Genomic DNA, 13,513 nt, shown 5'->3' with positions numbered 1-13,513 from the left:
GTATGTGTAATGTATGTATCATGTATGTGTTATGTATGTGCATGTGTTATATATGCGTTATGTATTATATATGTGTTATGTATGTGCATGTTATATATGTGTTATGTATGTGTTATGTGTTATGTATGTGTTATATATGTGTTATGTATGTGTTATGTGTTATGTATGTGTTATATATGTGTTATGTATGTGTATGTGTTATGTATGTGCCCAGAGTCCCTCTGGGTAGCGGGGGGCCGTGGCAGATTGGATCCAGTCTGAAGAGCTTCAGTGGACTTCTCTTTATCTATTATCAACGTGCAATAACACCATTCTCTCACTTTGCTTTGAATGATTGTAATAGGAAGTAGTTTGGAGGGACGGGATTGTTGATACAAACACTTTAACAGACGAGACCAGTGTTTTAAAGCTACGTTACTGAAGACCTCCGTACATCACGCGCTTTAGTTTACGTACTTGTTAGTATTGACGCTGGTAATGGTGAGGTTTGCACACGGCCCTTTGAGGAGCGACTAAAACGTACTCTCACAGCAGCTGAAACAACATATTTAAAAACGAGATAGAGGAAGAACTCGAATGTCACGAATGCAAAATTACCCAAATCACAAGTGACCGTTAGACACAAAGCACAATGATTCACAGTTGTGTCTCAGTCCTGATGGTTCTGCAGCTCACTATAGAGCTCAGAACAAAGTCACTTCGTCACTCTGCATTTCAAAATAAAAGTCTATACGGTTGAACATCCTCATGTTCGGCTACAATATGGTTTAGTTACATATCAAAGAACTTCATCCAGAAACTCTGCTGCTACCGTTTATTGTGCTTTGTGTTCTCGTCTTAATACACTTCCATAAATCCCTTGAACTTCCTTAAATAAAGCCTGAATGGAAATAGATGCTTAATATATAGAATCCCTTTGTTTGAGCTAAAGAGAGTTGATCAGAGAATAAAAAAAGAAGACAAAGCGATTGCACGAGAACATGACAAAAAGAGGGATGATAAATAAAAACACACTTAACTTAAAGTACAAACCACCTAAACAACTAAGACATCATAGGACAAGCTCCACTGGGACTCAGCTGACTGGACGTAAACAAAGATCATGTGACTAGATGGAAAACAGCACCACAGAATGGAAAAGTTTTATTGAACTTAAATCAGGAATGTGATCAGACTTTTGAAGCCAACGAGAAGACAAAAGAATTAAATAAAAAAGAACTACTAATCAGTGCTCCGAGTCCTCGTGGACTCTCCAACGAGACACACAAACATTGATCAGAAATCAGAGAAAGACAACAACAACAAATAAAGTGTCTCCATGATGGAAATCTCCCGGCTGTTGTGGTTGGTTTTGGTTCCTCGGCCCGTTGGGAAGGGGGGGGGGGGGTCTCACTCCACCTTGCTGTGGTCCTCCATGTGGCCCAGCACCTTCTTCCTCTGCCGGATCATGTGGAAGTAGAGCTGGGGGAAGACTGGGGGGGGGGGGGGTATCAAAGTTATAACGATCACGTTGAAGGGATTGAGCACCTTAGAGCCGGTTCTCCTGCGCTGGAGGACTCACAGGGAATGTAGGACACCATGGCGAGGATGAGGAAGCCGTGGTAGTCGAAGGAGAAGTTGTACTTGTTGGGCAGCGTGACGGAGTACAGCCCCGTCTTCTGGACGTAGGGCAGCGCGGCGTAGATGGTCAGCAGCTCGCCGCTCACCCCCATGGGGTACAGGGCGAAGAAGAAAGTGTACCTGCAACCACATTCCATAGAAGATCAGCTTCACTCCACAGAACAACCATTTGAGTTGCAGTGTGGCCGGGGGGGGGGGGGGGGGGGGGGCATCTCCTACCTGGCCCACTTGATGAGGTACGGCAGGTGGTTGAGCAGGCTGAAGGTGTAGAAGGAGTAGCGGATGATCTCCGTCACGGTCCAGGCCGCCACGAACAGCAGCACGCTGTCCTCGCTCTGCACCTGCAGGGAACACAGATGCATGATGGGAGGAGCGGGGGTGGGGGGTGTTTTCACACTGCAGGCGGCAGACGGGTTGCTAGATGCAGACGGGAGGTTAAATGTAAAGAGACACGTGCTGACTCACAGGCTCAGAGCTCCCCGATCTATCGACGGGGCAGAGGGCACAGGCACCAGCATCAGGGGATTACACAGTGACCCCCCCCCCCACCCCCCCACACGGATTTCAAAATGGAAGTAGAAAAGGAGGTGAAGAAGCCGGCGTACCTCCCTGACGCTGTGAGTGACGGCCCAGGTGAGGAAGACCCGGGACAGGACCTGGAAGCCTGTCAGCACCACGGAGGACGGGACGATCCCTGAAAGGTGTGGGGGGGGGGGGGGGGTCTTAATATTTGGTGTGATCAGCTAAATGAAAGTCTTTTACCATTTTTACATATTGTGCCAACAATCCATTAATCAGATATGATTGTTTATTCAGAGTGGGCCAAACAGAACACAATGATATCTTGTATCCCTGCACATTGCCACATGGTGACAGACGGAGGACTCACCCACAGCACAGTGCACAATCTGTAAAGGGAGGAAACAGAAAATAAGGAAATCTCCATTTTCATTTTTTCAACGTGCAAAAAGCTCAAAGACACAACAGAAGTATCTGTACATCACGGTTTGTTACTTCACCGAACAAAAATTATTCAAAAATCGCTAAAGTGCCGCCAGTGTTTATAGCGAGGCCAACCTTCCTCCCCAATGGTCAAAAAAATAACCCCTAACCTCCTTTCCTAACCACTTTTTCCTTGACCTCTCTGTAAAGGGTCATGAGGTCAAAAGAGATTGGTTCATTGGGACTTTGGAAAAGACACCATTGAAGTACTGAGCGTGTGCATAGTGTAGTTAACGGAGTGAGGGCGCCGCCCTTTGTGCTCATCTCACCTCCAGAATAGCTCCGGTCTGGAAGAACTTCAGAGGCTTCTCGATGGAGTAGTAAAGCCCATGATAGCTTCCTCTGGCCAGGTAAGCTCTGACCAGACCCACAGCTATGACCAGCCACCTGGGGAGAGCACACACACACACACACACACACACACACACACACACACACACACACACACACGCATGCGTGCATGCATGCACACACATGCTGGTTAGCTAGCTACTTATTACAACATGCTCTATTGCTACACTGGTTACAGAAAGCCTGTGATCAGTATTTTCACTGCAGACATTTAAAACAAGATCCAACAGATAATCTGATCATTGAAAATAAATAAATACATATATATTTATTTATTCTATTCAAGCGTGTTTTTGTTTTCTCTTTAATAACTGTTCAATTTTGTATTTTTTCTTTGGATCTGTGTAGAGGCCACAACTTACAACTGCCCGCCATTCATTGTGCAACGATGCAGGAACCGACACGCAGAGACAAAGGTCAAAGGTCAAAGGCGCACTTGTTCAGACAAACCTTTACAGAAGGTTATCTGGGGGTTAAACACCCGGCCGTCTGGTCTATAACGAGTCAGAAACACAATCGAAGCTAATGGGAGCTTAATATTCACAACAGCAACACTCACTGACGTTTATCATTTGTTCTTGATTGGGACTAGTTCCTTAATCATCAACCAAGTTAATATATTAGACTAATTATGTAAGTTTTACTTTTCACATAAGATGTATTTTCCCCCTGCATTTGTAATATTGACTGGTGTCAGACATTGACCCGTTTGTCATCTCTGGAAGGTGTTGTGGCGTCAGTAGCTGCGCGCGCACCCAGGGCGGTTGACGCTAATCCGCATTAGGATGTAAGGGGAGCGATTATCTGCTGCACACCATGCTAACACCGTTTCCCACGTGCACAGCAGTACAAACCTAAATAGCGCTGTAACATGACAGTTACAGCGCGGCATGCTGCCAGTGGTTAGCTCGATTGCTCAACCAGCTCAAGCACGCGCGCACACGCACAAACACACACACACATCGGACCACAGCAGCGTTAGCACGACGAACGCGCTCCGTACCCCGCTGTCATAACAACGTTGTAGATGACCAGGTAGGCCGTGGCCAGGGCGCCGGGTCCCTTCTTCTTCTTCGCGGCCACGTCGCCGTGGGCCGTCTTGCCGGTGCCCGCAGCAGCTGACGACATGACTGCAACCCTCGACGCTCTTTCAACCCGGGACGACGGCGGCTGTCAGGTTCACGGGAGGCACGGAACAAACAAGTGGGGTGGGAGGGGGGAAAACCCGGAAGCGTGCTCCCGAAGCAAGAGGAGCAACTCCTCCGTACTTCCGCCTTCACTTTGACACGTTCTCTCTGAAACGTTATTTTTAAATATCGCCCGTCAAAATGTGCAACTTCATCTATTTGTTCTGATCATTTAGGTTCGCGTGGAGAGTGTCTGTGGGTGTTTGCAGACTGGAATAGGACCATGGACTGCTGAGGACTGATAGAAAACCAACTCTTTAGCTAACGCAGTACTCTTTGTCAGGTCACGTGGTTGCATGGCACGCTGTAATGGTCTACATAGACATATTGCATTGTTTATGTAGACTGTATTAAAAGTACTTAATGTCCATTTTTACTCAGTTATGTTATTTTGTTTAATATCTTATTGTTTTTTTCTTGCTATATTATATAATGTATACATTGATATTTCAGTTAATTGTATTTACTTGAAGACGGCAGTATATCTCTCTTGGGTAACATTTTCTGTCCACGTGTAAACTCCCAAAATAATGTATTTACAATTGAACGTATGTCATTTAGCTGGAGTAACATGATAAAGGCATGTTGGACGTAATAAAATGATTCTTCACGCGCCTTCCCGTTTTTCTCCACTAGATGTCAGTGTTTCACTTGTCTCCTTTGTGTGAACAGAGGTGTTTAAGAAAGTTGTTTAAAGTATTTTATTTAGGAATTTGTCAACGTGCTCAACTTTAAATATCCCAAAATAAAAATAAAATAAAATTGCGCCAAATACATTAATAAAACGTATTTTGTGGATTAATCATTCTCTTCAGGCATTGATTACGACAGCCAAGTTACCGGAAGAGCAACTGGTGCGAGTTTAAAGCTAATGGACGAGGAAGAGATATTTGTGTAGGATTTATTCGTGAGCTTACACATATACTCGTTAGTTTGTTACGTAGTCTGGCAGTTTGTTGAATCAACAAGATGCCTCTGTTCTCCCAAAATCCATTTGACCAAGATGTCGGTGAGTGACTCGCTCTTTTGGTTGTGTGTGAGTCCGAAGCTAACGGCGGCTAACCAACAGGCCAATAATAAATACGTTAGCTCAGAAGCTAAGCTACGGTTAGCTTTTAGTGTTGTCTTTTCATTTCGCTGCTAGCGTCGTGAGTTTATGTATTTTGTGCTTCTCCACACATCCACGAGGCTCAGACGCGTCCCGGTTCTTCAGCTGGCTGGTTGCCATCGACATCCAATACGGTTATCGATCAGTTTATCGGTTGGTCGTCAACGTTAAACTGGCTGGCATTGCTTGTAAAGATCTATTAGGACACTTAACGATCTTTTAAAATCTCTTTATGACGTTATGTATTTATTCACTTTATGATCAGCGACTAATTTAGTCTTTAATTTGTAAATGATCAAACTAAGGCAAGAGCAATAATCACGTTAGATTAACATTATTTAGAATCCAAATAGTCTGTAACGTTGTTTAGATTCAACATGTTAACAGCAGATCATCATCGCTTGATTATTATTGTTATTTTTATTAGTGTTAAAATAATCCAAACGGCCCAAAGTATTCTCTAATTCAACTTGTATTTGTGAACAGCTCTTTTTCAAAGTCTTATGTGACTGTTGAGTGAAAATGACGTGTTTTGTTCCATTTTCCGAGTTTAACATTTAGGGATCAAACGAACAATCAATGATGGTTGATGGACGTCATGTTGATTTGACTTTTGAACTGTTTGTTACACTGATAACAACCAATAACAGCGTTGCACTTGTTTCTTCTTTGCGTTGGATTATAACGCGTTGGCCTCATTTCTTCTCATCATAGTCAAATGAACATTTGCATGCAAACTCCTGATGACACAGACCGTATCACAGGTAGACACTACATGCACGTGTGCATGTTATAGAAAAGGACACATCCAAAGGACAAAGAGCTGACTTTAATGTAGTTAAGCACCTCAATGTTTTCCTCAGTAACTGCCGTCTGTATTTCCTTTCTATTAAGCGTAAAGCAAGAGGTGACGCCAGAATGTGACTGTTGTTAAAGACAATATTGTGGATATTGTCATAAGATAATTCATTTTAATTTAAAGATTTAAAGGTGCACGCGTTTCTCTCACCGTGCGTCTGCCGCATTTTACAGAGAAGTCGACCAATGAAACCAACACGACGGACGACTGGGGGCTCATCATGGACATCTGCGATAAGATCGGAACGACAGCCAACGGGTAGGTTGTGTGTCGGTTTCTGCGTGGGGGTGGGGGGGGGGGGGTCGCTGTGCGGCTGCTGAACTCTGCTGGTTTCTCTTGTGCTGCAGACCGAAGGACAGCCTGAGATCCATCATGAAGAGAGTCAACCACAAAGTGCCTCACGTGGCCATGCAGGCCGTCAATGTGAGTGGGACAGTCACACATGGCTCTCTGTAGGAGGGAGTTACAAATGAAGGTTTCTTCACTGGGTGGAAACTTAATGTGCACCTTTTTATTCTCAGTTTTCTTTCTTCCTTCATGGGATTAATGGACGTTGTTTGCTCCAATTTGGCACAACGTATCTTTCTGTTTTTCATCATGTCATTTATTTACAAACCAACATTGAGCATTTTTATTAAGAAAAGCCATCAGGGTTTTATATTTATCCATTGACATCATTAAAGCTCGTCTCATTGAAGGTGTTTTAATTCCAAAAGCTTCCCACCATAAAGACCTGCTTAGTTTTACTTTACTTAGCTGTTTGATCCCTTTCTTTCTTCACGACTTCTTCTGCAGCTGCTCGGCGCTTGTGTGTCAAACTGCGGCAAAATATTCCACCTGGAAATCTGCTCGAGGGAGTTTTCCAGTGAAGTGCGCAGCGTGTTGAGCAGAGTACGTGAGCCCTTCTTCTCCCTCGTACCACTGTGTGGGATCGTCATATGTTGCTGCAGTGTTTATGCTGTACGCCTTTACTTTAGGTTCCACTTTTGTTTACGTGTTCTCAGATGTTTTGATAAAGTTTGGGCTTTTTAACTCACAAATACGGTGAGTGCAAGTACATTAAGAAGAGAGAGTGAATATGTGGCTCAGCTGGGAATGACACCAAAACATTGACATGGAAGTAAGGAAAAGCATCTGGGAGAAGCTGTGGAGCTGTAAATAGATTCTCCTTATAAGAAACCCGTATGGATTGTTTTTGGTGAATAATCACACACACACACTCACATGAAGTTCTGTCTGGTGCTGCAGGCCCACCCGAAGGTGTGTGAGAAGCTGAAGGCTCTGATGGTGGAGTGGGCAGAAGACTTCCAGAAGGACCCACAGCTCAGCTTGATCAGCGCCACCATCAAGTCTCTGAAGGAGGAGGGCATCTGCTTCCCCAGCGCGTCCTCGCAGGTACGCCGTCTTGTCTGTAGCAAAGTTTACCTGTGTAGTTTACTGGGGGCTTCCGGTAGTCGTCATGGTGCCGTCACGTGTTGGTTGGGGGCTTCGAGTTGGATTGCGGCCTTTCCCGTGTTTCCTGATTGACGGGTCTCTAATGGACTATAAAGCAGGGGATGCTTTAGGGCGGGGCTACACGCTGATTGACAGGTCTCACTTGACCAGAATGCTTTAGGGCGGGGCTACACGCTGATTGACAGGTCTCTAGTTGACCAGAATGCTTTAGGGCGGGGCTACACGCTGATTGACAGGTCTCTAGTTGACCAGAATGCTTTGCCTCAGGCCCCCCCTGCTCAGCCCTATCCAACATGGACATAGAGACCGGTCAATCAGCATGTAGCATGTTTGGATCCGTTACTAATTGAACATCATTCTGTATTGAAGAAGACTTGAATTGTCTTCTCCTGTGTTCACAACTAGGGCTGCAACTAACGATTCTTTTTATAATCAATTAATCAGATTTTTTTTTTAAACCGCATTAAAAAGCTTTAATTTCCAACCCATTATTCTAAAATACAACTGCAAATCTACATTTCCAAAATAGAAAATGTAGTGTAGTATAGAGGACAAGTTCTGACGTTGAAACAAATCCTGTTAAATGTTCTGATTGGTATTGGATGCACACAATCAGACACACTCTGAAACACAGCCCCATGTTCACTCGAAGCTTATTTATTAAATTATTTCCATCATTGTAGTGCAATTTAAGTAAATGTTTACAGCAAATCTAAATACAGCTAAAAAATAACCAAGTGCAACAGTAAAAGGAGAGTAAATAAAAACGTGTCTTTAGTCTTGCTAACTGCTTTACTGCTGTTATTAGCGAGCTAACGCTAGCTTGATCAGCTGGATGACCAGTAAACAGCAGAAGAGCTGCTGGAGGCTCCTTATGTTCATCGCCTCAAAACGGGACAACGTGGTGCTCCCAACACGTCTTTGCCTGCGTCATGTGACTCAACAGCAGCCGGCGCTGCTGGCTGCTCTTTTTTTTGCTCCGTGTGACGTAATAAGAATTGATGATGAAATTCGTTTTTCACACTTTTAAAAATGGATTTTTATTGATTTCATCAATTCATTGTTGCAGCCCTTTTCACATCAGACCGCCGTCTTCTCTCCTGTTGTCTGATGTCTGTGTTTTTGTTGTGTAACGACTCGTTTGGACCTGTCTTCTCTCCCTCGTCATAAATCAGCTGATCTACAGATGTATGATCTGTTGTCGTTCTGTCATCTCGGTTGGTTGGTTGATAAGACGCTTTTACCACCACGTCTTCACCCTCGTGGGTGAACATCGTCTGTCTCTGTGTCCTAATGCTCTGGACTCCCACCGGCTCTAGTAGAGACCGGAGGGCTGTGGCATTTAAGCTGGAATCAGCTGGTGAGCAAACCGCATGGGGGGGGGGGGGGGGCCCTGCTACTGCTTACCTTCCAGCCATCGATCACCTGAGCTGTAGGAGGAACAAGTTGAGATGTTGATACCTCTACGCAGTCAGTATTTTACTACTGTAAAGTCCTGCAGAGGAACTATTCCATATGGACATGATTACTGATGTATTATCACCTACGAGTGGTACCAAGCCTCTGGAACCACACACACACACACACACACACACCTGACCTTTCCATCTATCTCGACCACAGGGATCCTCCACAAAGTTTGCCCCCCCTGCTGTTGTGAAAGAATCGGAGGATGACAGCCTCGCCAAAGGTGAAGTGCGGCTTCTACACTCTAGTCTTTCTGAATGTGTTCATGGCTTCTCTCTCTCTCTCTCTGAGTTTGCATGGATTATCGAGTGGATTTGTTGAAATAGTTAAATAAATTCAGCATTTATTGACTCGTTCTCCCCCCCCCTCCCTTCCCAGCCATCGAGCTGTCCTTACAGGAGCAGAAGCAGCAGGTGGAGACACGCCCTCTGGCCACGACCTCTGACCCCGGGGGGCAGGAGGCGCGGAAGGTGCGAGCGCTCTACGACTTCGAAGCAGCTGAAGATAACGAGCTGACCTTCAAAGCCGGGGAGCTGATTCTGGTTCTGGACGACAGGTGACGTAATGTCCGTTGTTCATGTGTATTTTATTTCAGGCGTTGAGCTGTGACTTGACTCGGCGCCGTGCTCCTTGTTCACAGCGATCCAAACTGGTGGAAAGGAGAGAACCACCGAGGAGTCGGCCTCTACCCGTCCAACTTCGTCACCACCAATCTGCACGCCGAGCCGGAGACAGGTCGGTCCGTCGAATGTCAAGCCCCCCCCCCCCCGACCGAGGAGCGGCTTCACCTCCGCTAAGTTAACCTCCGCCTCTTCCCCCCCCCCAGTGGCCTTCGTTGAGAAGACCCCCACCCCCGAGGAGACGGTGCAGGAGGCCCACGAGGAGCCGGAGCCCGTCTGCATCGACGAGGTAGCGCTCACGGCCCCCACGCTCTCACCGACGGTCTTCGTGCAGAGACCCACCTCCTCTTGTCTCCTCAGGGGACGATGGACAGGACTCTGGCTCTGCTGCAGGACGCCGACCCCGCCCACCCGGCGCCCGACTCGGCGGAGCTGATCCAGCTGGAGGGTACGGCGCCGAGAGCCGGGGCGGCGCCACAGAGAGAGAGAAGCAGCGGCTCATTGGCTAACTGTGTTCTGTGTGCCCCCCCCCCCCCCCCCCCCCCCCTCAGGTGCGTGTGAACAGATGAACCCCATGATCGACGAGAGGCTGCAGGAGATCGACAGGTAGCGTCTTCTTCTTCCTCCTCCTCCTCTGCTTCGGAGTCCCGGGTCGTCTGACGACCTTTGCCCCCCCCCCCCCCTCTCTCCCCCTTCTCCCCCCGCAGGGAACACTCTGAGCTGTCGGAGCTGAACCTGAAGGTTCTGGAGGCGCTGGAGCTCTACAACCAGCTGGTGAACGAGGCGCCGCTCTACTCTGCGTACTCCAAGAGGCCGGCGCAGTACAACCCGGCCGGCGCGGTGCAGGTGAGAGGCCATCGCCATGACGACGGACAGCGGGCCACATCCTGCTTCTCAATGTCTCTTCTGAAGGGCATCGAAGTAAAATACTTTAAACTTTCTAACCTACGTCTCGTTAACTTGAGATGCTGCTTCCTTGTCCTTTGAGACCCGACGGCAGGAATTAACAAAGGAAACTATGGATCTAATGTGTCGCTTTGTGACATCAGTTCCTCTCCTCAGCTTCTCAACCTTCAATCCAACATGAGCTCACCACAGAATCTGGTCACGATATTTTAAATGAGATGAAACATCCTCTTCTGACCCATCATCACACACGGTGTGTTCAAGGGCCATCGTGAAGATGCAAATTGAACAATATTAACTGTGATTGTCTACAGAAAACGTGCTTTTCAGGCGTTTTTTGGGTGAAGAGCTTCTCTGGTGTGTTGACTCAATGAAAGCCGAGTCAACATTTAAGGAGGTCAGTCGAAGGCTGGAGAGATGTTCCCTGTGTAGCTGCGCCAGCTTCTGTCCTTCTGTCCTCCCCGGGGAGGAGGAGCCTGTCCGGCTGTGATTTATGTCCTAAAAGTCCACTTCGCCGAGTCCGGCCCACAGCGGGCTGCTGCTCCACTTCTTTGTTGTTCTTTTCTCCATCACCTCCTGTTTCCAACCAGGCTGCAGGATCTCATTGGGCGTGAGCGTCCTTGTTTGGAGAAGCAGACTCGTGATGCTATTCATAGAAACACCACCTGGCTTGTTGGTGCAGTGCACTCGAGCTGCTGCTTCGATATCTCACTGTGTATCCAACTCTTTATTAAGGCTGCAAGATGAGAAGATGTACACCTTGCTAAATATTAAACCAGCAACCCGGATCAAAGCGGTGTTCTCTCTCCTGACCACCAGGGGGTGACACCTCTGGTCCCATAGACCTCTATGAGGAAATGACTCTACTTCTCTCTTGATTTATTCCCTCAGTAAACATTGTAAACATGAGTTTATAGTCTCAGTCTCTAGTTTCAAGTCTTCTTCAATGCAGCATGATGTTCATTTAGTGAATGATGGTCCATTTAGAGTCAAACAGACCATAAAGCAGGGGATGCTTTAGGGCGGGGCTACACAATGATTGACAGGTCTATAATGGACCATAAAGCAGGGGATGCTTTAGGGCGGGGCTTACAGTGATCAACCATGCTGACCCTCTCCTTCAGGGATACCTGGGCCAGGTCGGCGGCCCCTACCTGCCTCCGGGGATGCCTCAGGCCCCCCCTGCTCAGACCTACACTCTGCCCGGCGACCAGCCAGGACAGCTGCACTCGCTGCCCCCCAACGTCTCAGCCCTGCCCAACGGCCACGCCCCTCAGCTCCCATACATGAGGTGAGGCTCATAGTACGTGCCCGTACGCACTGTGCATGCGAGACGCTGTTCTAGTGCTTTAGTTTCCTCTCTGTCACATGGTGTGTTTTCATCACTTTTCTTCCTCTCAGCTCTGCTATGAACACTCCGTACATGAACCACGCTGCCGCAGCGCCCTACCACCACCAGGCTGCCGTGGACATGTCCACCTATCACGGCCCCGCCATGCCTCCCACGTCCTACCCAGGACCCGCCCCCCCACACCAGGCTCCTCCCCCCCCGCAGCAGGCGGTGTACTACCAGCAGCCTCTGCTGTAAAACTGACAGATGGAGACCAGCACACACTTCAGGTGTGTGTGTGTGTGTGTGTGTGTGTGAGAGATCATGACCTCATTCATGACACTCTTTTGTGCTCATGTCCTCAGCTACTGTACGTGAAGCCAAAAACCCCCTCAGCGCCATGAATCTCCTCCTGCCCTCGGCGGCTTCTTTTCCCAGCCGACAGTGAAGGCAGCGCCGATCTTCACATAAGTCACAGTTAACCACAGAAGAAGAAGTTGGAGGATTGTGTCAACAGTTTGTGAATTGGGGTGGGGGGGTGGCGGGGGCATGTTGGCTCACAGATGACTAAGAAGATGAAACGCTTCCCCCCCCCCCCCAGTAGGCACACTTTATTATTCATGTTCCCCCGTTAACTAAACATTTGTTTCACCTGTTTCCTCCTTTACTTTTGTCCACCCTCCTTTGTTAAGTGTGTGTGTGTGTGTGTGTGTGTGTGTGTGTGTGACACGCATGTGAAGCTTTCTCCCATGTGTGTATGTTACGTGTTCATGGTTATTCCGTCAGTACCTTCCTGCCTCTTATCTTCCTGCCTCTTATCTTCTGTTATGTCTGCACACTTAAGCTCTAACTCGACGAAGAGGTCGCCTCTACTTTGATTTTTTATATATATATATATATATATATATATATATATATATATTGAGACATCACACATGTATGATTGACATGGCTAGAGAATGTGTAATTTCTTTTCTGCTTTAACTTTTATTTTCCAGGTAAAAATCTAGGTTGGGGACTTAATTATAATTGCGCTTATTAAATCAAGGATGCTCCTCATAGACTTATTATTATTATTATGTATACTAGATGTAAGATAGTCGGTTGCACCTTAGCTTTGTAAAGTCTTCTCTACCACTGAGGCCTTGTTTCTTCTGTAGGAATCAAAGAGCGATGTGAACTTCACTCTGAGTCCGCTGGATATGTATGATTCTGTATATTTAAAATATTCCAGGAAAAACTCCTTTTATCTAAAATTTCAAAACACAAACAATGCTTTTTTTTAACAGCAAATGTATAATAGTCTTTGAAATAAAAATAAATGTACCTGTGTGGAGGAATTTTCTTGCTTGTTTCCCCTTGGATGCCTTTTCAGTAATTGCTTTTATATAATTAATGGTACAGTGGTTCAAATAGCAACTGTGCACCTGATTAGCTGCTTCCATTAGCACTAATTATGAGCTCATTAATCACAAGTTCTGACTTATTCATCTAACTTTGCCCCTTAACACCAAGCGTCCTTCTTAAAAACCGCTGCAGGTGAGAATTTTCTCCGTTTCACGCGCTGTGACGTCACTGCCTCTTTTTCCACGGAGAAAACGCTTGAAT

The 13,513-nt window shown here is 46.7% G+C and overlaps 2 protein-coding genes across 2 annotated transcripts; one reads left to right on the top strand and one right to left on the bottom strand.

The window, feature by feature from the left end:
- Window positions 1-800: 800 nt before the first annotated feature.
- hacd2 (3-hydroxyacyl-CoA dehydratase 2) lies at window positions 801-4,242 on the bottom strand. Its single transcript, XM_037489293.2, has 7 exons — window positions 3,977-4,242; window positions 2,892-3,009; window positions 2,510-2,528; window positions 2,226-2,314; window positions 1,840-1,961; window positions 1,562-1,740; window positions 801-1,472 (listed from the first exon to the last, which is right to left on the bottom strand). The coding sequence occupies exons 1-7, from the start codon at window positions 4,099-4,101 to the stop codon at window positions 1,390-1,392; spliced, it is 735 nt and encodes a 244-aa protein (XP_037345190.2). The 5' UTR covers window positions 4,102-4,242; the 3' UTR covers window positions 801-1,389.
- A 734-nt stretch (window positions 4,243-4,976) lies between these two features.
- Window positions 4,977-13,236, top strand: stam2 (signal transducing adaptor molecule (SH3 domain and ITAM motif) 2). Its single transcript, XM_037489315.2, has 15 exons — window positions 4,977-5,169; window positions 6,301-6,385; window positions 6,475-6,550; window positions 6,923-7,018; window positions 7,376-7,522; window positions 9,206-9,272; window positions 9,428-9,605; window positions 9,690-9,784; window positions 9,876-9,958; window positions 10,030-10,117; window positions 10,221-10,275; window positions 10,377-10,515; window positions 11,700-11,866; window positions 11,977-12,195; window positions 12,271-13,236. Exons 1-14 carry the CDS (start codon window positions 5,130-5,132, stop codon window positions 12,161-12,163), a joined length of 1,503 nt encoding a protein of 500 aa, XP_037345212.2. The 5' UTR covers window positions 4,977-5,129; the 3' UTR covers window positions 12,164-12,195; window positions 12,271-13,236.
- Window positions 13,237-13,513: the final 277 nt, after the last annotated feature.

This window comes from Pungitius pungitius, chromosome 10 (assembly GCF_949316345.1).
Source record: "Pungitius pungitius chromosome 10, fPunPun2.1, whole genome shotgun sequence".
Taxonomy (NCBI): domain Eukaryota; kingdom Metazoa; phylum Chordata; class Actinopteri; order Perciformes; family Gasterosteidae; genus Pungitius; species Pungitius pungitius.
This window is presented reverse-complemented; position numbering and strand designations above follow the sequence as displayed.

Coding starts and splice junctions, on each gene's coding strand:
- hacd2 (XM_037489293.2), bottom strand. CDS start 4,101: ATGTCGTCAGCTGCTGCGGGCACCGGCAAGACGGCCCACGGCGACGTG. Junction 1,962..2,225: donor TCACTCACAGCGTCAGGGAG/GTACGCCGGCTT, acceptor TGTTCCCTGCAG/GTGCAGAGCGAGGACAGCGT. Junction 1,473..1,561: donor CATGGTGTCCTACATTCCCT/GTGAGTCCTCCA, acceptor CCCCCCCCCCAG/TCTTCCCCCAGCTCTACTTC.
- stam2 (XM_037489315.2), top strand. CDS start 5,130: ATGCCTCTGTTCTCCCAAAATCCATTTGACCAAGATGTCG. Junction 10,276..10,376: donor AGGCTGCAGGAGATCGACAG/GTAGCGTCTTCT, acceptor CTCCCCCCGCAG/GGAACACTCTGAGCTGTCGG. Junction 10,516..11,699: donor ACCCGGCCGGCGCGGTGCAG/GTGAGAGGCCAT, acceptor CCTCTCCTTCAG/GGATACCTGGGCCAGGTCGG.